The sequence below is a fragment of the Miscanthus floridulus genome, chromosome 4 (assembly GCF_019320115.1).
Source record: "Miscanthus floridulus cultivar M001 chromosome 4, ASM1932011v1, whole genome shotgun sequence".
Taxonomy (NCBI): Eukaryota; Viridiplantae; Streptophyta; class Magnoliopsida; order Poales; family Poaceae; genus Miscanthus; species Miscanthus floridulus.
The window spans coordinates 44,096,195-44,120,579 of NC_089583.1; the positions used below are offsets into that span (position 1 = coordinate 44,096,195).

At 46.1% G+C, this 24,385-nt stretch overlaps 1 protein-coding gene and 1 pseudogene across 1 annotated transcript; one reads left to right on the forward strand and one right to left on the reverse strand.

The window, feature by feature from the left end:
- Positions 1-13,963: 13,963 nt before the first annotated feature.
- On the forward strand, positions 13,964-20,779 carry LOC136549651 (CRS2-associated factor 1, chloroplastic-like; annotated as a pseudogene).
- Positions 20,780-20,933: 154 nt separating this feature from the next.
- On the reverse strand, positions 20,934-24,131 carry LOC136549652 (uncharacterized). Its single transcript, XM_066541028.1, has 3 exons — positions 23,645-24,131; positions 22,180-22,331; positions 20,934-21,430 (listed from the first exon to the last, which is right to left on the reverse strand). Exons 1-3 carry the CDS (start codon positions 23,840-23,842, stop codon positions 21,292-21,294), a joined length of 489 nt encoding a protein of 162 aa, XP_066397125.1. The 5' UTR covers positions 23,843-24,131; the 3' UTR covers positions 20,934-21,291.
- Positions 24,132-24,385: the final 254 nt, after the last annotated feature.

The following is a 24,385-nucleotide window of genomic DNA, read 5'->3' on the forward strand; positions in this document are numbered from 1 at the left end:
CCTGACCCCACTCGTCAGTGACTCATCTAGTTCATGGCGGCGCTGCCATCACTGGCCAGCCCAAAATGCGCCGATGGTGACGCTCCGGCGAGGTAGACCGCACCCAAATGATCCACTCACTCCTACGAACCCATCCTGGCCCTCAGATCGACAGAAGGTGCACCGAAGAAGGCTTCACGCCGCCCATGGCGGCTCGAGCACGATGGCTCATGGCGTAATCCCGGCAACGGTGCAGTAGAGTCTAAAGCAAGGTGAGTATCACGTTTAGTAGCTCACCACGGTCACGCCGGTACGTTTGGTGAAGACAGAGGCGGTCTGGAACGGCCTGGCCACATCGAGTCGATGGTGGCGGAGCTCCGGCCGGACTCGGGGAAGAAGACGTTGCGCTGGGCGATTTCGGCCAACCCAGACAACTTGAGCAAGCCACAGAGAAGCACAAGGCTGAGGCGATCGTGTTGGCATAGCTAGACACGATGGACGTGGCTCAACGGTGGCTACGGTGAGCGGCGGAGCTAGTGGGCGGCGGAGCAGAGCAGAGGAGAAAAACGGGGACGACGGCGGCGACTACTGCTATTTATAGCCAGGAAGGAGACATCCGGCGTCGATAGCGCACGCTCGAGCTCGCCACGGCACCAGCTACGTGTCACCGCATGAGGAAGCGATGAAGAAGGTCAGCGGCGAACAGCTGCATGTCGTCGGTGGCAAACAGGCGATGTCGATTTTGATTTTTGAAATATTTATAGAACTGCCACTGAGTCCATTTTTCAAATTACTCTCAAATTTTCTAAAGAAGTTGAAAATCTCCAAAAATGAAAGTTGCTCAATTTTTCAAACTCTACAACTTTGCTTCTAGGAACATTTTCAAATTCTGCCTCCATTTTGAAATTTGAATTTGGGGTGCATTTGAGCATTTGAATCATTTCAAAATTACTCCAAATTTTATATGTAAACTTGAAAAACTTTGAATACCAAAGTTGATCCACATAAAATAATCTCCAACTTTGCTTTTTGCCTCAACCCAAAATTCCACATGGATTTTGAATTAGTCAAAAGGGGCAAAAAGGACTTTTATAATTTGACTTTGAATTCAAATTTGATTTATCTTCCTTTTACTTAAATTTTGATTTTTGACCAGTAACATGGCCCATTAGGGTTATTTGAGTCAAATGACACATGATCACATGAATTTTGACCCTTGTAGTCATGATCTTTATTTAGGGTTTTGAATCACATCACATGAAATAACAACATTATGAAATAAAGCTTATTTAGTGAATGCATTCAAAATTTTCTACTTCATGAATGCTTTGCAATGCATATGATGACATGTCAAGTTTTAGTGTTAGGTCAAAACACTAGAGGTGTTACAACGGGGCTCCAGTAGCTCCTCCTCCAAGCACTAAAATGCCTCCACGCAACATGCATGCAGAGGAGCAATCGAAGGGAGGGGAGGGAGTCCCTGAGTACTAGGCGAAAGGAGTCCTTGAGCAGCAGGCGAAGGGAGTCCTAGAGCAACAGGTGGAGGAGAGGCCAACGACGGAGGCCACAAGACCTCCACCCTAGGGTGCTTGAGTCAACCCTAAGGCTATGCCTAGGGGCTCGGGTAGGCTGCACCAGTTTAGAAAAGTGTACCAGGAGGCCGACATGTAAGTATCCTTGCCTTGGACTTATTTTGCTATCGTATCTTTATCTCTTCAGCGATTGATGAGCTAATCTGATGTAGAGCAAGGCATACGAAGGATTTGAATCTGTCCGTCCAGACCGGTGAGCAACTAGGGGATGGTCCCAATGCGGAGGCGATGTCGGCAGATCCTGTCCCGAAGTCCCTAGGTGCTCGGCGGCCTACAGAGGAGTCAACCGCCACTGCTGGTGGACTTGGTAGCGGTGAACAGTTGGTGCCAATGGCGGACGGTTCGGCGGTGATGCCTGGGGCAACGGCGAAAGCCATCGAGTCTTTGGAGGTGGATACTAGAGTTGCCAACGTCATGCCTGAATCTAGGGCGGGGAGGCCAGTGTAGCTGGAAGAAATAGCTACGCTCCCGAAGACGTCGGAGGGTGTGGTTGGCCACACTGTGCGACCACTGAGCCCCTAGGTGGCACCACCAGCTATGGAGAAGGAGGACGAGGTGGAAGAGATCGAGCATGAGGAATCACAACCTCAAGTCATCTAAATCCTCCACAAGCAGGGTGATGAAGTGGTGGTCATTGAGGAGGAGGACACTATTAGGGAGCTCAGGAGGCTAGAGTGCACCCTTTCAACGGTGATGAACTAGATCAAGGTTAGCATTGCATCATCAATGTTCGTCTTTGACGTGGGAGATTAGAGTTCTTCATAATCTTGGTGCTTTTGTAGGGGATAGCTCAAACTACCGAACAACGACGATAGCTGATCGAGCGGATGGAGCCCCTCACCGAGGAGAACAAAAAACTAAAGGATGCGGTGAAGCTTATGGAGAAAAACATCTAGAAGGAGCGTGATCTTGTCGAATCCAATGCGCGAGATCTAGAATACAAGAAGGGCATCCTATCCGAGCAGCTGGCGACCATGTTCGAGTAGTTGTAGGGTAGGTCCGAGCAGCTAGAACGCAGCTCCGAGCAGCTAATGAGTCTATCCGAGCAGTTGGAACACAAATCTGAGCAGCTTAGAAATGTCTCTGAGCAGAGAAAAGGTATGGCATATCGACGAATTTGCTTTGCATTGTTGAACAGTCATATTCTAGCTAATGACTGTTATGTTTGTAGAGCAAGATGCAAAGCTCGGCCAGCTGCGCCAAACCATAGGGCAACTCCAAGAGGAGAAGGAGAAGGCATCTAGGCAAGTAGAAAAGCTGGCTGAGGAGCTAAAAGGTGAGTAGTTTGTGGTTGGAGTTGTTGCTAGAGTAATTTCTTTGCTTGACGGACCCTTGTGATACCTATAGACTACCATCGGAGGGCCAAGGTGCAGTTCGATGTGCTGGATCCGAAGGCCAGAACCTAGAGGAACAAGCTCGACGCCATGGTTGTTGAAGTCAAGCCAGAGCTCGACTGTGTCGACATGGAGGTGGCTCCTCAGCCTGATGGTAGTCCATTGTGACCGGACACCATCATCAATAGGTGCAAGGCAGCATGGGAGAACTTCAAAAGCTTCAACCACGATGCCACCGTCACCGCCGTTTCACACGCCCTAGCAATGGTCCGGTCCCACTATCCTACCATTGACCTTCAAGCGATAGGGGCTGGATTCACTAGAGGGATAGGCGCGATAGAGCATCAGCAGCTGAAAGATGAGGTGGAGGACACGGCGAAGAAACTGGCCGACGATGTCGACCTATTCGGCGAGATGGATGGTGATGGCCAAGCCCGATGACCTACTCGGAGAATAATCTGTAACGACTAGAGAAGATAGTTAAAACACGCGAGGGTGCAGATAAACATTTATGTATGTGTATAAATGTTATAAAATGACATGCATGTTATGCAATTTGCCAGTATTTCAGTGAAAAAATCATTGTAGTGTTAACCCTAATGTGATTATACATAGTATAAGTAGCGTTCGAGCAGTTAGTTTGTTACTAGGCTCTTGGCCTTATCTAGCCCATATTCCATAACATCGAGTGTGGAGCCCATGCACGTGTAGGAGGAACAGGCGTGACCAAGGAACTGCAGCCGACCACCCATAACATAGAGCTCTAAGCCCGTAGCACATGTAGGGAGAGATCGAAGACTGGGTCTTCTCCAAAGAACACAGAGCGGAACATGTGATGCTCAACGATTGGTGAAATATCTTGGAGATATGGAGAAACATGTCAGAGCGTTTATGGAGATCACGTGATGGAGTTTGTTAAGGAGTAACTTAGAGTTGGCGACTGCAAATGGAGATTTAATCGTAATGGAGAAATAATGGAGAAAAATTATGGCAGCCAAAACTTCATTCATTATGGAGTGGAGAATACATATCTAGAGCATTTCAAGGATAGAAACATATAAGTTGCTCGATGTGCCATGAATTGAGAATATCGATTCTGTCCAAGTCACATAGCCAGTAAGACCCTGGTCGGGTAACCTCTTTGACCACATAGGGGCCTTCCCATGGGGAGGAGAGCTTGTGCATCCCTTCGGTTTTCTATTTTCTATGGAGAATGTGGTCGCTGACAGCAAATGAACGACCTTTGAAGTTGCGGTTGTAGTATCTGCGCAAGCCTTCTAGGTATTTGGCTGTGCAGATACAAGTGATCAGGCGTTCTTCTTTGGCCCTGTCCATGTCCTTTGTCCGAACAGCTATGGCTTGCTCTTCATTATAATGTTCCACCCTAGGTGCTTAGAAGGCAATGTTTGCTGGTAGTATGGCTTCTGAGCTATAGACCAAGAAATATGGAGACACTGATGCTATGACTAGCTTGAGTGCGCAGTCCCTAGACCATAGCTGGGAGCTCTTTGAGCCATCTGTCCGAATGCTTTTCCTCTTTCTAATATAGCCTCTTTTTGAGGGCATCAAGGATCATGCCGTTCGCCCATTTGACCTGGCCGTTGGCTCTAGGATGGGCAATGGAGATGTATTTGATGGAGATGCATCGATCTTTGTAGAAGTCCCAAAAATGATGACCAGTGAATGTAGTTCCAAGGTCTATGATAATGCTGTTTGGGACACTAAATCTATGGATGATATCTTCAAAGAGCTCGACTGCCTTCTTTATAGTAGCCAAAACAAGCGTTTTGTATTCGATCCACTTGGAGAACTTGTCAATGGCGACACACACGTACCAGAAACCACCTAGCGCTGGCTTGAAAAGCCCGATCATGTCTAGTCCCTAGCATGCAAAAGGGTAGGAAGCTAGGATGGTCTGTAGTTCTTGTATCGGCATGTGTATTTGTTTGGCAAAAAATTAGCAAGCTTCACAACATCGGACGAGGTCTTCTGCATCGGTGATGGCCATTGGCCAGTAAAAACTAGCTTAGAAAGCTTTGCCGACCAAGTTTCTTGAGGCCACGTGGTTGCCGCAGGAACTAGAGTGAATTTCAAGAAGTAGTTTCACTCCCTCTTCTTGGGTGATGCATTTCTACAGTATCCCTTTCTTGGCACTTTTCCTCATCAAGTTCTCATCCACCAGCATGTAATGCTTGCTTCGATAGATTAGGTGTTTGATTTCAGTCTTGTCAGCGGGTACATCAGTGTTGGTGAGGTACTTGATGAACTATTCCCCCCAATCGGTGGCCAGCAAAGGTATTGTAAGTACCAGCTGCTCGACGGGGGGAATTTCTTGAACTTCCTTCTCTTCCTTAATAGATGGTGTAAAGAGGTCTTAAATGAAAACCCTAGAGGGAATTGTGGCGTGAGAAGAGCCTATCTTAGATAGGTGGTCGGTGAGCTAATTTTGATCTCATACCACGTGGTGGTACTCGATACCATAGAACTTCCCTTTGAGTTTTCTAATTTCAGCGCAATATGTGTCCATCTTCTCACTGGAGTAGGACCAGTCTTTGTTGAGCTGGTTGATGACTAGTGTGGAGTCTCCATATACCATGAGGCATTTGACGCTGAGCTCAACAGCTATACGGAGTCTGTGGAGACACGCTTAGTATTCAGCGGCATTGTTGGAGGCTACAAAATGTATTCAAAGAATGTATCAGAGCTTGTCTTTGGTCGGCGTAATGAATAAAATGCTAGCACTAGCACCGTTGATGTTAAGGGCGCCATTGAAGTACATCACCTAGTGCTGGGGGCAAGTAGCGGGGATGGGCTCTTAGATCTTGGTCCACTCAGTGACGAAGTCAGCGAGCGCCTGTGACTTGATGGTAGGCCTGCTTCTGAATTCAATGGAGTAAGTGCCGATCTCAATAGCCCACTTGATGATGTGGCCGTTGGCCTCTTTATTGTAGAGAATGTTCCCCAAAGGGAACTCGGTGACCATGACGATCTTGTAATACTCGAAGTAATGGCGGAGCTTGTGTGACGTGATTAGTATAGCGTATAGCAGTTTCTAAACTTAAGGATAATGAGTTTTGGGCTCATTAAGGACCTCGCTAATGAAGTAGATCAGATGTTGCACCTTATAGGCTTGCCCAACCTCCTCGCGTTCGATGGCGATAGCTGTGCTAACATTGCAAGAAGTGGCGGTGATGTAGATCAGTAGAGTTTCGTCTAGTCGAGGTGCCGTCATGATTGGAGGCTTTGTTAGAAACAACTTGAGCTACTCGAAAGAGGCCTTGAGGAGTTTGAAGAACGGTAGTCCCTTTTCACTGAGGCGTGATATAAAGTGGCTGAGTGCAGCTATGCAGCCTGTAAGCTTCTGTATGTTGTTTATGCAAGTTGGTTGTTTCATGTTGGTGATGGCGGAGACCTTATTGGGGTTGGACTCGATGCCATGGGTGCTGATGATGTAGCCCAGGAGTATGTCGGATGGAACTCCAAAGATGCACTTTGAAGGGTTCAACTTCCATCTATACCTTTTTAGGTTGGTGAACGTTTCTTCGAGATCGATGATGAGATTATCGGTGGTCTTGGACTTGATGACCACATCGTCAATGTATGCTTCGATGTTGCGACTGATCTATTGATTGAGGCACATCTAGATGGCCCTTTGGTAGGTCTCCTTGGTGTTCTTGAGTCCAAAGGACATGGTGGTATAGCAATACGCACCAAAAGGCATGATGAATGACGTCTTGATCTAGTCGTCTTCCTTGAGGGATATCTGGTGATAGCTAGAGTAATAGTTGAGGAAGGAGACCAGTTCACAGCCAGCGGTGGAGTCTACAACCTCGTCTATCCGAGGCAGACCGAAGGGGCCTTTAGGGCAATGTTTGTTAAGATCAGTGTAATCAATGTACATTCTCCATTCTTTATTCTTTTTTGAACAAGAATAGGGTTTGCTAACCACTCAGGATGATACACTTCTTTAATAAATTCGATAGCTAGGAGCCATTTTATTTCTACCCTAATAGCCTCCTTCTTGTCTGGCGTGAATCATCGAAGTTTTTGTTTGATCAGTTTGGCGGTCGGCGAGATATTTAAGGAGTGCTCGATCTTCTCTCGTGGCACCCCTGGCATGTCTACAGGTTTCCAAGCAAACACATTTGCGTTGGCACGTAGGAAGGAGATGAGCGTGCTTTTTCTATTTGGGGTCGAGGTGAGCCCAATCTTCATGGTCTTGGAGGGGTCATCGAGGCCAAGGTCGACCTCCTTTGTTTCCTTGGACTTGGCAGAAGGCGCAGGGAGGCTCCAGCACTAGGATCTCCATATCATCGATGGACATCATCTTGGTGTTGGTGACCATGCTAGCCATCTAAATGGAGAGGTCGGTGGCTTTGGTGAGAGCGATACTCTTTGTCTCATAGGCGTAGACAATGGATAGGTTGGCCTGCAGGGTCAAAACTCCTATAGGTGAAGGCATCTTCAGCACCAGATAGGCATAGTGCGATATGGCCATGAACTTGGCCAGAGCTAACCGACCAAGTATGGCGTGGTAGGTGGTGTTGAAATCGACGATGTAGAAGTTGATGTGCTCGACACGGTAGTTGCTAGCCGTGTCAAACTATACTGGTAGGGTGATCTCTCCAAGTGGTTTGGATGCCCTGCTAGGTACCACACCCTAGAAGGAGGAGTTGGAGGGTGTGAGATCTCCTATCCCAAGCCCTAGCTCTTTTAGGGCTCCAGTGAAGAGGAGGTTCAAAGCGCTCCCACCGTCGACGAGCAATTTCTAAAAAGCACTTTCTAGATGGCTGCATCAAGGACGAGGGGAAATGCCCTGTGTGAGGGATGTCCACCCACTAGTTGGCTCTGCTGAAGGTGAAGGGGACCTCGGACCAGGGGCGATAGCTGGGGTTGGCGACGGTGTCTTCCATGTTGATGGCAAGCACCCGACAGGCGGTGAGCTTCCGATCTCTTCTACTCTTGGTGGTGGCGAGGCCCCCAAAGATGGTGGCAACCACTTTGTTGTGATCCTTGAAGGCGTTGTTGTTGCCCCCAAGTGGTCGGTGGCCTCTGGCTCCATCGTTGTTGTCGTCGTCCGGCTTTTTAGCCTAGAACTCCTTAGCCAAGCCGAGGCAGTCCTTCATCTTATGCTTGCTAATTTTGTATAAAGGGCACGGGCCTTCGAGGATCTTCTTGTATTGCTTGTCATAGTTGCGCTTGGCGTGAGGTTCTTCAATGGCGGCGGTGATGTGGTCTGGTCGACGGCGGCGATATTGACCAGATTTGGACCCTTCTGGCCGATCACGGCCACTGTCCTGATGGTGACTGCGGTCGTCGTAGCGGCGGTTGTTGTGGTGCCAATCATCGGGTCGCTCGTCGCTGCGATGAGTTGGGCGATGAGTGCCCGCATCCTCGTTTAAGCACACTTCGGCCTCTTCAGTGTCGGCGTACTGATTGGTGGTTGTTATCATCTCATCAATCCCCTTAGGTGGGTTGTGATTGAACTTGGAGTGGAGGTCGCGGTGATGGAGTCCTCGGACAAAGGCAGTGATGACCTCTGCTTCTATGATGTTGGGAATAGAATTCCTCATCTCAAAAAAGCATTTGATGTAGCTACAAAGGAGCTCAGACGGCTTCTAGTAAATACGGTTCAGATTGTGCTTGGTGCTCGGCCGAGTACATGTGGCCATGTAGTTGTCGGTGAGGACCTACTTCAGCTCTTCCAAGGATCTGATGGAGTCCGAGGTGAGGCTTGTGAACCAGTTCATCGTAGTTGGTGTGAGCATGATGGGGAGATAGTTCGCCATGACGCTGGTATCTCCCCCGACAGCGTGCACAGTAGTGGCATAAGCTTGTAGCCACTGTTTGGGGTTCATCCGTCCTTCATAGGGCTCAACCCCAGTGATTTTGAAACCACAGGGCCACTGGAGTGTTCGGAGTGCCCTTGTGAATGCTTGGGGCCCTTCGAGATTGTCGCCATCATGATCTGTGGCGTTGCCAGCATTGAGTGGCTAGAGGGCCAAGTTCAGATTACCGAACTCTTGCTCGTACTCTTAATGATGGTGTACTTCTTCTTCATGATGAGAAAAACGGCGCTCGTCGATATGTCATCGCACATCTAGGAGATTATTGAGGTGTGCTCGGACATCCTAGTCGACTTCCTAGTCGTGTTGGCATGGGTGGTCGATGTAGTTGCCCCTGGCTCCCCCCTAGAGAGGTTGCCCATCATCGCGGTGCTGGTCGGCGAAATGACTTTGGCTAGGGCGGCGATTAGATCTTGGCGCGACTGATAGGCAAATCGAGCTCATCGAGTAGGAAGGTCTCTGATCCTAGCGGATCTCATTAACCTAGCAGTGCACCACTTTAAGCATGTCGGTGACCTTGGCGACCTCTAGTGTCTGTGAGAGCTAGGCGAGCTTGTTGGCAGCCATGACCAAGTTAGCACTTGGGGTCTTGTAGACGTCATGGTCGTCAACACGGACAAATTTGTCATCGAGGTTGCGTTGGAGTTGGCATGGCCTTCCTTGCGAGTTGAGTTGATCATTGCGAGCAGCCTCAGCTAGCACAAGGGCAGTTTCATTTGCTTGACGCTGCGCACGGTTGACGTTCCTATTGACATGGGTGGCGTGGTCCTCCTCGGTTTCCCCTTCTCGCGGGGGGCTGTCGATGCTAACGTTGAAGATTGCGCCTCCACGGAAGAGAGGGAAAGGAGGTTGTTCGATGGTGGTTTCGGCGATAGTCTCCGTAGAGCCCTAGGACTTAGAGTCTGGATTCTCCTCCAAGATGGTTTAGAGGGATGCTCCGGAGCATCGGCCGATGTGTAGCATGTTGATAGCCGGTGGGAGCTAGTTAGTGATCTGGTCGGCGAGAGGATAGATATCTCCAACCTAGTCGGGGAATTTGCCCCTTAGGGCATCTGGATAGGCAGTGGCGACGCTGGTGAGACCTAAGGGTAGGGCTATAACCCTTGGAGTTTCCCAATCTGCCTCTAATAGATCTGAATCGGAGGGTGGTCGGCGCTAGACCAAAGTGGTCAGAGCTGATTCTACGATGGAGAGGCATTCGACAAGCTTCTGGCCAACCTAATCGATGGATGTGATCAGATTGTCGTTGTTGATTTGCCTCCTTAGGTAGCGGGGGAGCGGTCGGTGAATTGTCGACGAAAGTGACCTCGAAGGTGGTTCTAAATCAGATCTACAGTCGCAGGTGTTGGGGTGATCAGCGCAACATTGATCTGCACCAGCTTGATGAGCTCTTCGACTCCGTCAGCATTGATGATCCACGAGATCGATCCGACCATGAAGATATGGCCAGGCTGTGGGAGGGACAAAGAGCCTGCAAAATGTACCATCTTGTTTGACATGGAAACAACACGCACACCCCTACCTGGCGTGCCAACTGTTGACAAAATATCATCGGTAGTCCTCCGAGGGGTATCCCACGAAGATAGATTAATCGGCAGAGATGCGTGTAATCGAGAACAAGAAGGCAACAGAGACATAAGAGTTAGATAGGTTCGTGCCATCGGCGTGACGTAATACCATACTCCAATGGTTTGTTGGATTGTATTGGCTATCGTATGATATTACGTGTGTTTGGAGGGGGTCCCTACCCGCCTTATATAGTCCAAGGGCAGGGTTACAAGTTGGTTAGATCTAGGAGATAACCAAAAAGTAATAACATATTATAGGAATCATGGGATCATACATATCCTAACAGATCTTGTAGTATCTTCATGATATCTTCCCAATGTCTTGCGATACGCGTCGAGCAACGCCGTGCCCCATAAGGCTTCGTCTTGTGGGCTAGGCCACCCCTAGGGGCACAGCCCATGTGGTCTGTTGTGGGTACCAGGGTCGTACCCCCCCCCCCACACACACACAATAGTAAACGCAAAGAGATGAACGGTTTATATTGGTTTGGACCCTCTTGTCGAGTAATAGCTCTAGATGTCAACGGGGAATTCCCCATCGGGGAGTGCCTCCCTATCCCCATCCCCGTGGGAAGAAAATTCCCCATCCCCATCCCCGTCAAGTGCCCTAGGGAGACTTTCTCCCCATCCCCATCCCTACGGGGAATTAGTCCCCGTGGGGATCCCCATGGGCCGTAGGTATTTCATTATCCTCTACAAAGTTTGCACTTCAAACTTTATTTAAGTAGCACATATATGTTCTATAGCATTTTCGCTTAATAAAAATTGGTTTAAAACCCTAAGTGATATAATGGGACTATGAAATGTAACTTTTGTTTCATGTTTCCATTGATCGTTTCAACAGGAGCTAGGGTTGCAACATTGCTTATATATCACAGGTATTGGGCATTGCTAGTATATGGCCCTTTGGAATCGGGTCCCCGTAGGGAGCGGGGAGCGGGGATGGGGGCCTGCATACCATCCCCGCCCCCGTGATCTCTGACGGGGATAACTTTAGCCCCATTTAATCCCCCGTGGGGGTAGAATTCATACCATCCATGTCCCCTAATGGGTGAATTCCCCGCGGGGATTTGGGGAACAGGGCCTCGTTGACATCTATAGTAATAGCCTTTACATCCAGTCGCGCGTGTTGCCTTTTATGTTGGATTGATTGATATGATTGTCTGTACAAAGGGGTGCACCATATCTTTCTTTATATAGGGGAGAGAGGATAAGGGCACGTATCTAGTCCTAGCCGGTTACAACAGAAGAGTCCTAGTCCTATTACAGAATCTAGATTTCATTGTAAGCCAACTAGGTCGACCTAAAATAGCTTGAAGTCCACGCCACCTTATCTCACGTCCTTCAATAGGCCATGGGCTAGCCCAAGGCCCATTCGGGTAGCACCCCTATGGGGAACCCCTAGGACCCTGGTCTGTCAGGCGGTTCAAGGGGGCGGAGGCTCATTTGGGGTGGGACGAGCATCGGAGGAGCAGATGCGGACCACCGGAGGATGAGCAGATATGGGCCATCAGAGTTGGAGCAGATGTAGAGCTCGCCGTCTGTGACTTAGGAGGGGTGAGCGCGGGTGAGATGAACTAGGCTAAGACCCTCTAGGTGGCTTGCTAGGCCTAGCTAGGAGGCTTGTTCAGCCAACCAAACAGGCTCAAGTTGGCTTTAGGAAGGCTGGTTACGAGATAGCCAGTGAACCAAACACACCCTATATATTCTTAGTTAAGCAAAATACATACAAGCAATGAAACAAAAAGCGTGCACTTATCTCAACTCAAATGGAGGCTATCGCTATACTAAGCTCAACTCAAAGAAAATAGATACACATGCAACAGAAGAAGACGATAACTCGATCGTTACAGAGCTCTGGTGTGAGCCCTTTGGTGCTCACTAGAGCTATCCAGTGTTTACATTTTCGGAGCAAAAAGTTGGTAATAGTTAGTTTTGTGTGGGGGGCAATAAATAAGTGTTGTGTTCGAGCATTTAGAGCCTACTGGATTGGGTACCAAAAATTATCATACCAAAGTTCTGGCAAGAAAAAATTGCCAAAATTAGGGCAAGAATATTCGTCATAGATTTGACATTTGCTAAATGTGAGATGTTGGCAGATTTTGGTAGCCAACCAAATGGCTGCCAGAATTCTAGCTTGCCTAAGTTTTGGTAACTAAATTTTGGTCATCAACCGATCAGGCCCTTAACCTCTCTTGGCCCCCTTGGCTGATATTCACACATATTAGAGCTCAAGTTAAGCCTCCACTCACACTTGCTTAGTTGAGATTACGATTTGGTGAGATTGGAGAGGATCTATTGTATTTGCAGTGAGAGTTTGCATCTAATGGCACTAGTTCATCGTCTTGGCTGTAGATTTTTTATTGCTCTTGGTGGTTGCCGTCACCTAGACGACTTGAAGGCAACAACATCATTGAGCACAACTTAGTGATTGTGGGAGGCTCTGATGGAGAAGATTTATGTAGGCTCTTATCCTCATCCCTGCGGGTTTGTGAGGAAAAACTCTATTGGAGTCGAGGCTTGTTGAGTGTCAAGTTGATCAACTGGCTCATAGGCGAGCCCCACATTGAGGCTAAGCTTGAGGGCTTGTTTAACTTGTGAAGGTGCATCGATCATTGGACTCATCTTCATGAGGAGTAGGTTATCAGCAAGCAATCGAACATCGGAACAAATATCACTATGTCAACTTGTCTCCCTTAGTTTGTATCAGTACACTTGTGCCTTTTACTTTGTGCAATCCTAGCTTATGGAGTTGTGTGTAGCTCTCTAGTTTGTTGGCTCGCCTTGTGTATTGCTTAACTCGAGTAGATTGCTTGTTCTAGTGTGTAGTTTTTATTTACTTTCTCATTAGGAATTGGTAGAAGTTTGCTTGTTTTGGCTTGCTAACTGCTACCTTTGCTCTTAAATTTGTGTAGGTGTGCTCTTATTAGACTAGACTTAATGCTTATTAAGCTCAATCTAACAAGTTTCTTTAGTGCTATGCCTTATAATTTTTTTAATAAGTTATTCAGTCAACTGAGGTACATACATGTGTTATATACTCATATTTCAAATCCCTATATATAAATAACGATTTTGTTCTAATAAAATAATCGATAACGATAAAGCAAATATATATTTTTTGCCTTTAAAATCAAATACGTAGATCATACTTGAATGTAACTTTGAATTAATCATTTTTTATTCGTATATCTAATAAATAATTCTCGTATTTTCATTTGAACTTAACAAATATACTCTCTCTATTTTAAATTATAAATAGCTTACTATATATTTAAACATTATGTTTATATATTTGAAAAAGTAAAATATTTTATACCACTCTTTGTCCTACAACATTTATTAAAGTATCTAGTCAAAACTATGCATTAAAGGCAAAACTATTTCAAATACCAAGTAAAAACTATGCATTAAAAAAATCAAAACGTCCTATAAATTTGAAGAGGAAGTATAATAATTTATAATTTGTAAATGGAGCAGCAATAAATAGTCTATGTGAAAATTAGTTATGTAGCATCCAAAGTTGGCACCGTGAAAAAAAAAAAAAAAAAACACTCCGTGTAAGGGGCTTAAACTCCAAAAGTAAATGACATGTTTGCCATTTCCTTATCACACCGGAGAGGGACGCATGCACGGGAGGGATATCCGCTCTCGCAGCCGATTTACACCGCAGAGCGTCGCCTCCGCCGGACTCTTTGCGGGCTCCGAACATCGCCTCCGCCGGCCGTCCACCGCGGGCACCTCCATGGATTGCTCCCCGCGCGCAGGCCGCACCTGCTCCGCTGGTCACCACGGCCCGCTCCCCGAGCGCAAGCTGCGCCGTCCACCGCGGGCTGATCCTCGTGCGGAGGTCGCGCCGCCTCCGCTGGACGCTCCCCGCGTGCAGGCCGCGCCACGTTCCCCGGCTGCGGCGGTCTGCTCCCCACCCGCAGGCTGCGCCGTCTCCGTCGACTGCCGCGAGCTACTCCACACGCGTCACTCTGCTGATTCGGGGTATTTTGGGCTCAATCGGTAAAAACTAACGGAATGGTAGTGGCAATTTTCGCATAGTCCATCCCGTCGAGCTGCCTTATCCTGCGTCGAAAGGAAGCAGATAACCTGTGTCTGCCGTCCCCTTGCCCTGTAAACATCCATGGCGACTGCTCCGTTGCCTTCTCGCTCCCTCATGGCCCCAGCTCAGCAATCCCATCCACGGCTTCCCGCCTCCCTCTGCCTCTGCCTCTCCCACAACAAGCAACCTCCCACCGGCCCCAAGCGCCGCCGACACGCCGTCACTTCGCATCCGGCCTTCTCTGCAGCCGCGCGGGGGCGTGCCAAGAAGATTCCCATCGCGGACACCGATGAGCCCGCCGCCGGAGTCCGCGTCACCGATCGTGGCCTCTCTTACCGCCTCGATGGCGCGCCATTCGAGTTTCAGTATAGCTACACTGAGGCCCCACGCGCACGGCCCGTAGCGCTCCGTGAGGCCCCGTTCTTGCCGTTCGGGCCCGAGGCCACGCCACGCCCGTGGACGGGAAGGAAGCCACTGCCAAAGAGCCGCAAGGAGCTTCCGGAGTTTGACTCGTTCGTGCTGCCACCACCGGGCAAGAAAGGGATCAAGCCCGTGCAGTCACCGGGGCCGTTCCTCGCCGGGATGGAGCCGAGGTACCAATCGGTGTCGAGGGAGGACATACTCGGGGAGCCCATCACCAAGGAGGAGGTATCCGAACTCGTGAAAGGGAACCTCAAGTCCAAACGGCAACTCAATATGGGTGGGTTCCCTCTCTTGCTGTGGATTCAACTGTGTCGCCGGATTAAAATGTGGATTGTTGGTACATGTTGGATTGCTGCGGGCTATTGAATCATTAATTGGTCGCACTTGAGTTCTGCCTGCTGTAATTTATAGTCTCCTTTTGACTTCTGCAGGTAGGGATGGTTTGACACATAATATGTTGGAGAACATTCATTCACATTGGAAGAGGAAAAGAGTTTGCAAGATAAAGTGCAAAGGTGTCTGCACGGTGGATATGGATAATATCTGCCAGCAACTAGAGGTAGTTAGCTCCTTTCTCCTTCCTTTTGGTTCAGTTGTTTGTGTTAGTCCAGCTGCAGGAATAATGCTTATTAATACACAAATCAAATGCAAATCCGATCAGATGGTTACATAGGAAGCTTAGCTCGCTGTTTATGGTGTTGGTACAGTTGTGATCCTAGTTAGCTAGTTGCTACATGCTAGGCCTTTTGGTTGCAAGCTGCTAGGTCAATGCTGAAGAGCAGAGATGTGAATAGGGCTCTTGGACAGGTGCTAACGATCCACATTTAAGCACACAGTAAAAAGTGGAGGTCTATGGAGATTCAGCAGAGTAGTGCATTTATGACCACGCATCAACAAAATTTCATGATTTAGTAGGGACAGGGGCGTAGGTTAGTCAAGACCAATAGCCCCCACCCCTTTTCTCTGAATTTCCAAAGTTCTTTGATGTTTTAGTACCTAAATCAGCCTTAAGTTTTGTTTTACTTGCTTATATTACTGGCGAGTCACTGGCGAGGACTCAAGGAGTAGTAGTAACTTCCTAGGAGCTGTGTTTGAGGGGATTAACACAAATATTGCATAAGTGGTGTGTGAGGGGATTAGCGCAAATATTGCATAAGTGGCAGTGAGGCTGGTATCCAGATCAGAATTTTGCATGACAATCAAGCACATATGAGCCCAAGAAATTGATGATACTGAAATATATGGTGCACTTAAAGCTGAAGGGTCAACAACTAAATGATATTGCACTTACTGCTAAACATCTGACTTACCCGATAAACATGATTACTTTGGAGTTATGAAAGTAGAACAAGTAGTTTTCCATGATTAACAAGGTTACCAGTAACATCCAACTCTCCAAAGTTAACTATACTAGCATACTGGCATTGCTCTTTACAAGAAGCTTAACACATGCCATACCTTTTCTCTGGAAGATAAAGGATTTGGAGTTGACGGATACAGCCAATACAGAAATTATGTGGTGCCATCCGAATCCTTTTTCATGATGCCATTCGCATCTTTGGCCACCAAAATTGATCACACAATTGAACATAATCTACTTCTTAGATTGTATTTTTTTAATCGTCTTAGATTATTATTAGTTGAGCTGCATCAGTAACGATATCAGTACACAAATAAAATGTAATCCAATGAAGGTGTGAAAACAAAGTAAATAAGATACAAGTAAATTCCCGGAGAGGCATGCAAAACTCATACACCTACCTAATATTCTCTCATTCTTGAGATTTTGAGAGGCTTGTGTTTGCTCCTTGAAACAAATACATCATTCATACTTTTTGAAGTCATCCTACTTATCAGTGTTTTAAAGGCGTCGCCTAGGCGTCCAGGTGATCCAGCACTTGCCTGGACGCTTAGTCGCCTTTAAAACACTGCTACTTATAGATATAGTAACTACTGGACTTATTTCTGTGGTTGCACGTTTTCTCTCTTTTGACAACTTTGTCATATACTTCAACAGGAAAAAGTTGGGGGAAAAGTAATACACCGCCAAGGGGGTGTCATATTTCTCTTTCGTGGTAGAAACTACAATTACAGGACCCGCCCATGTTTTCCGCTTATGCTCTGGAAACCCGTTGCACCTGTGTACCCGCGCCTTGTCACGAAGGTCCCAGGTGGCTTAACTCCAGATGAGGCCACAGAAATGCGCACGAGAGGACGCCAGTTACCACCAATTTGCAAACTTGGTAAGGCTAGTTTCCTTTTTTCGGAGTGTTGGTTCCTTTGAACTGTTCTGAGTTTTGGATATCCAGCATATTTCATGTGCTCCCTTTTTTAAGGGAAATCACTGACTAAATTTTGGCTTATACTGATGCTTAACTCATTGACAAGTATTTTGGCTAAATTTAAAACATGTTTTTGTTCAGATGCACCATTTCTTAAAAGCCTAAAAGTACTATATGATCATACACTATGTGTGCTGATTAAAAAATGGACTATACAGATATGTAAAGTTTTTTTTTCCTAAACACAGGAGATCTTGTGTTGAGAGAAAGAAAGACCAAAATAGTCAAGTACAATGACCTTACACGACCAAAACAATGACCTTACATGACCAAAGCATGCCTTTGAGGCTTTGACAACACCTTACACAACCAAAGCAATGGTCAGACAACATGTTACCTGACCAAAACAAAGACCGAACACCACCTTGCATGACTCTTCGACCAACACAATGCCTAGATGGAAACCAATGACTCCAACTGACCACAATATGAGATAGATCCCATTGGAAGTGGCCTGGCAACCAGGATCCTTGACTACCAACCGAGGTGGACAGATAGATGCTTCAAGGATCTTCAGATCCCATCCATCCGCCATGGCAACCTTGACTAGGAAATTCATTCCCTGACTATCTATCATTGATGGCTTCAAGGTGAGACCACAAATCCTTCGCACCAAGGAGGTCACAAGTGATGGAATTTCTTCAAACTGAACAACAATTCGTTGCACCTGTGCCAACAATACCGAAGGACAGGAGCAATCGGTGATGACGACTGAAGCCTGCGAGAGAGTATCCCTGCACTCCATCTCCCTAGAGCAGCGTGGATGGCAATTTCCAGTTCTCGCAATCAAGCAGATGCCTCATGGATGGATGGAGATGAAGGCGCAGCATCTGACAGAACTGTAGATGGAGAGGAATCAAGCGATGACACCTACTACAGGTCTACAGCCTGACTGATCAGGGTGCTCTGGGAGGAGCACCTGCTGACACAATTGGCCATTCAACTTAACTCATGTAAGACTGAGGCTGCATGTAATTGCGAGCTATGTGACCTTACGCTTATAACAGAAGTAGCTAGATGCATTCTTGCAGTTTGCAGCAAAGTGCTCACTACTCAACCAAAAGAAGCACTGGCCAATCAGATCAGCATGCACTGAGCTTGTGATTCAACTCTAAGAGTCCAGTGGCGGTGGAGAGATTTGGCATTGGTTTTGTGATGGCCGAGAGGCATGTTGTGGCAGGGATTGGCGAGGATAGCTGTTGAAATTCTTTCATAAAGGGGGCAGACCCAGTGCCGGAGGCTCCCACATGAGTGGGGTCTGGGGAAGGAAAAAACCGAGGCAAGCCTTCCCCCCGCAAAATCTGCGGAGAGGCTGCTTCGAACCCGTGACCTGGTGACTCAGTGAGACAGCTCTCACCACTGCACCAGGCCTGTCCTTCAAATTCTTTCATGCTGCTGTGCATATTATATTTATATCCAAGTATCCAACAGCAACATAGCACATGCAATGTATCGTTCAGTAATTGTACTTTTACCAACTCTTTGTACACTCATTAACTTGTCCAATTTTATATAGGGAAAAATGGTGTTTATGCCAACCTTGTGAAGCAAGTCAGAGAAGCATTTGAAGCATGTGATCTTGTCCGTGTTGATTGCTCAGGTCTTAACAAAAGTGATTGCAGAAAAATTGGGGCTAAACTAAAGGTTCGATAAATCTTGAAGAATGTTATTTAGTCATGGATTATTTTGTTCAGAAGTTGATGAACTCTACCTTCACAGGATCTAGTTCCCTGTATCTTACTGTCTTTTGAGTTTCAGCATATACTGATGTGGATAGGAAGTGATTGGAAATCATCTCTTCCTCCATTAGAAGAAAATAGTTTTGAAGTGACAAAGGTGCAAGAAAGTTTTAGTGGCAAAGAATCTAATGAAAAGGTTACACATTAAGGAAATGTTCTTACCCAGATTGAGTTGGTCAGTGTTGCGACATCTCACAAGAACTGCAACTTGGGTGACGGTCAAGAAAAAATTAAAGATTCCATTGCCAGTGATACGGTACTGAATTCTGCAAAGGAAGTTCCTGCATTGTTCCATTTTACAGGTATATCTAGAACTGAACCCTCAGCAGATACTCCATTGGAATATTCATCATTAAAGCCAGTATGTGATATTATGGATCCATCCCTGAAGTGCCAAAATATCCCGACAAACAATAGTGAAAATAGAGGCCTGGCAGAGAAGTCAGAACATTCTCCGGATGATTATAATTTGGAGACAGAGGAAAAGAAACGATGGTATAAAAGGTACAGTTCTAAATAGTGGTTCTAAAGTTCCATCCTATATAGAGGGATTGTTATGTCTTTTGGAACAGGCCGTTGACAGTGGCAGGGCACTTGTTCTGAGTGAAGATGAGCTTGTTGATTCAGATCTGGTCTATGAAAAGTCTGTTGCTTTTACAAAGTCAATTCCGCGAAGCCAGCTTTTTGAGCGTACTCAAAGGAAGTCCAGCGCCAGGAGAAATGGGCCAGACAGTCATGCAAGAATTAAAAAACATCTTGTAGAAAATAAACTGTCCAGCAGTCATGTTGAAAAGAAATGTATTGCTAATGGAGGATCTGCAATGCAGACAAATGACCATGCACAAGAGTTTCTATCTGATGTTGTTCCTCAAGGTACCTTAAGAGTAGATGAACTAGCAAAGTTACTAGCTTAGAGGTGATTGTTCTTTTATCAGCCATAAAGACCGGTACATCAACATCCTTCGATTCATGTGCAAAATTTGCATGTACTCTGAATTTGGTTAAAACAGGTCTCAGGTCTGCTGCGTCGTGGTGAGACCTTTTTAACCTTGAAATGCTGCACTATAATCCTGTGCGATGTACAAACCACCTTCAGAATATGTATTCAGTCTGATTTGTCAGTTGTTACCATGATTGGCCACTGATTATAGAATAACTATCACATAATGCTCCTAAAGATGTCTTGAACGAAATGGCAAGCCTTGAGCTGTTGCAAAGAGGCATTGAAAAAGTTACTCTGGCTGAGATAAACAAACAGAGCTACAATGACTGAGACAAGACAAAGATGTTGAAGTTTTGACTCATTGCCACCTTTCAACTTTACAACAATACAACTCAGTTGACTTGTGATAAACAGATGTGGGATTTCTTAGAAACAGATTTGGTGATTGTTGGGCATGTAGACGTTGTACTTCTCAATGGTCTCTTGTAGGAACTTGTGAAGATGTCAAACAAAGCGACTTTCACTTGTGAGTAGTTGTGGCATGTTTGAAATTCAGATGTGCAAGAATTTTGTAAGGAACAGGGGTTCGCATTCACATTGAGTTGGATACAGGATTTTATATTAGATAATATGGCGTTTACAAGGGCAGGAATATGATCACGGTGGCCATATTTTGCTATCTTGCTTATTTAAAATTGGAGGCGTACTCTTTCGGACAGAGCCACACGTTGTTGGATTCTTGGATATAAGCATCTCCAGCAGTCTCCCAATATGACCCTGGTCCCCATATAATTGAGTGAAGCTAATTTAATATTGTCCCAATGAGGATTTCTTTATGAGAATTTCATAGATATTAAATAAGCTAATGTGACATTGATGAAGAGAGATAATAAAATTTCATAGGATGAAATGAGCTTGAGATGAGATATAATAAAAGTTTCATAGGATGAAATGAGTTTGTGGAGAAGAGTCTTGAAACAGTGACATAAAATCCCCATTAAGACTGGTCTAAACTTTGTTAAGTTGGAGAAGTTTGACTTACATAAAGGTAAAGTGACCTAAATAATTTGGAACGGTAAAGTGGCCTAAATAATTTGGAATTGAGGCAGCAGATAATAAGTAAAGGGGCTAAGACAGATGAAATTTACTGATTTCTGGGTTCCATCTTACCAAATACCAACAGCATCTGCTACACAGTTTTCCATCTTACCAACTGCTACACACTTATCCACATGCTGGTTGTTGTTTACCAAGTTACCGTTTCCATTTCCAGTGAAACTAAAAAGAAAGCAGCAACGGCAACAACACAGAGCAGTCTGCAGGCAAACCTTGTACGCTAGAGTAACATTTACAGTTCTTTCTAAACCTGTACATATATTACAGACAGTTGTGCCGAGTTTGATAAACACACTGCTTGTTCTGTGTAGCTCCTCATAACATCATGGCATCGCTCATGCACTTCTTGCAGTGGTCCTCAGATGTCTGCATTGATTCCAAATATGCGGACCTTGTGCATGTTCGGCAATTTTGCCACAACCAGCACAAAAACTGCTATCGTATTGAGAAAAAACATCGGCTGCTTGTAGTCGGTCAGGTGCGATGCAATCAGATACCTGGAAGAACACACCTTAGAATATATGCCACTCAATATGACAATATCAACTTGGTTTAAAAAATACAATGACATTGTTGTTGATTGCATACAAAATTTTAACATGACTAGCTTCAAGCCTCATTGTTTTAACTTTGTCAAAAATGCTAAGATGCTGCACTTATGAAAGGAAGTGTAATAAAATGTCGAGATTCAACTGCCTTTGCGGCACTCGGAGATACTAACTGATTAATTATCAGCCGAATTTTGCACTGCTCATGAAAACCCTAGTTCTTCTCGTTTTATATTTTCGATCACAAGCAACAAATTAGTCCCTAAAGGCACAGCAGCAACAAAGTGTAGTTATTCGCAAAAAAAAAAGTGTAGTTGGATAATAGCTGGAAGAGAAATTTCCTAATATTTAGGGTTGGCTAGATAATACAAACCTTTTTATTGTTGTTCTTGTCTATAAACTCCTTTTATAATGCATCATTAACATAATTTTGTCTATCCAAAAAGCATGGTGCATCATTAACATAATTTTGTCTATCCAAAAAAGCATGGCATCAGTACAAGTGTATAACTATGCTCTATCATGTTTTGTGCTTTTTATAATAGGCAGAGACTTATGACAACCCAAGTTGATTAGGAACAAAGTGGAATATGGTTGCACAAGCAACCACTGCCCGTACTGATTAGTATAAGTTTCCTTTCCAGAATCTAAAGGGTAATTTGTTGAAGTGCGAACCACAAGGATGAGATGCAACTTACAGCACCACAGGTACCACAGTCAAAAACTTTCTGTTCCGAGTAAGCTGCTGACCATTGTCAATTTGCTCCCACCATGTCAATCTGCTGTAGATGCCTTGGTCATCAGCAGCAAAAGGGGTTCCTTTCTTCCAATGGAAGAAGTGGTAAGTGATCTGAAAATAGAACATTTCAAGTGTGTCAACTGAAATTGAACAGGCAAGGAACATGAATGAGTGAGTGAGTGAGGGAGCGAGGGAGGGATAGAGAGAGATTGGACGAATCTATGCCATCACTTGTGTTAAAAATAATGTGATATTGCAGATGGCATGAAATGCATCTTCAGAGTTGAAGAGATAAATTTGTTTCAAACACATCCCTGTCCCAGAAAGACACATAATATCTTTATCCCAAGATGAGAATTGCCAAACATAAGTTACAAGGCTCGTATTTCAGGCCACCATGACATGTGCAAGTCCAAATGTTGATTATGGAACAATACATAAGTCTGCAGATTACAATGTGAAGCCTGTCCTAGACCAATAATATGAACAATTCTTGGGCCCAGTTTAGTTCCAAAATTTTTGGCAAAATGGACATTGTAGCATTTTCGTTGTTATTTGGTAAATAGTGTCCAATCATAGTCTAATTAGGCTTAAAAGATTCGTCTCGTGGATTTCGTCTAAACTGTGTAATTAGTTTTATTTTTTATTTATATTTAATGCTTCATACATGCGTCCAAAGATTCAATGTGACGGGGAATCTTTGAAATTTTTGGCAAAATGAAGTGAACTAAACTGGCTCTTGTTATAGAAACCTAACCAAAATTCGATCAACTGTTGTTCTTCATAGTACACATAAATGGACCTTTCAATAGTAAATATCTGATAACAACCTGCTCTGAGTAAACAAAGCAATGGTCCTGGCCAGCAATGGCGTGCTTGTTTTGACTTTTATGCAAGGGAAACCGTTCCAAAAACAAACGGGGAACAAAATTTATGATAAGCTATCAGAATAGCACACCCAGCCTGACAAAGACAGTTTATACTACTAATTTCATCTCGTAAAATATTTCTTCTATGGCTTTCCTATATTCGTACAAATCCATGGGCATAGGCTGAGGAAATATTTTAATTGAAGATGAACTGTCACTCTAATCCTACACAGATTCCGCCTTCGCATCATGGCAAAGAACATAATCTTTTTGGCTAAACACGTACTCGCAGAGCAAGAATCAAACAGTACTGCTGGAGCGTGAATGGCCGCAAACAGTTGGAAGCAGAAATAATCACACATAGGAGCTAATTAGTAAATCCAACTACCAGTACAACTAAATCTGGGGATACAGTGGACGGAAGCAATCCAGTTTGAGATAGAGGGGGACGAAACATGCGCAAAATCAAAAGTCGATCGCGCGAGCAACCGCTCGTAAGCAAACCCCAGTAGAAAGGGCGAGGGACCGGGGACGGGATAGAGAGTGGGGCCTCACGGCGAAGTGCGCGAGGTTGACGACGGTCCAGGCAGCCCCCGGGGAGCATCCGGAGACGGAGAGGACGAGGAGCCAGACGAAGAAGAGCAGGAGGATGTAGGTGGTCCAGACGCCCGGGTACATGAACCACTCTGTGTTCTTGTTCACGTCCACCGGCGGCGCCGCCTCGACGTAGTAGGGCTCCCCTCTCCGCCCCATCCCTGCGCACGCCTGGTCGTGCCGACGGCGCTGGATCTCGAGGTTACTTTCCGCGGTGGCGCGTGCGGTAGGTGCACGGGAGGAAGGCCAGGGGACGATGGTGTCGTGCTGGGTGTGTGAGTGACTGCCGGCGAGCCGTGCGCGGACGGGGGCGGTGGAGTGACGAGAGATGACAACGGTTGCCGTCTGGGTTTGGTTGGGTGGTGGGCTTGCTCTGGTTTGCGGACTGCGGATATGCGCGTTGGGTTCGCTCAAGCTCGACGCTCGTGATACTGCTGTCTTATCTGCCTGATCCAGCGGGGAAATATCTCAAGCCTTCCAGATTATTCCACGAGTGACATTGGGAAAACCTTGATCGTAGACGGGGTGGGCCACGAAGGGCGGTTGCACGGAACGGCGGCTAGCCTTTGGCTGCACCTAGCCATCAAAGACGAGGACACAGAGCCACGGGTGGCCTTGAAGGGTGGTGGCATGGCGCTAGGATCAGGGCCCTGACCGGCCATGGAGGGCAGTTGCTCGAGGCGGCACCATGGGCCCAAGGGT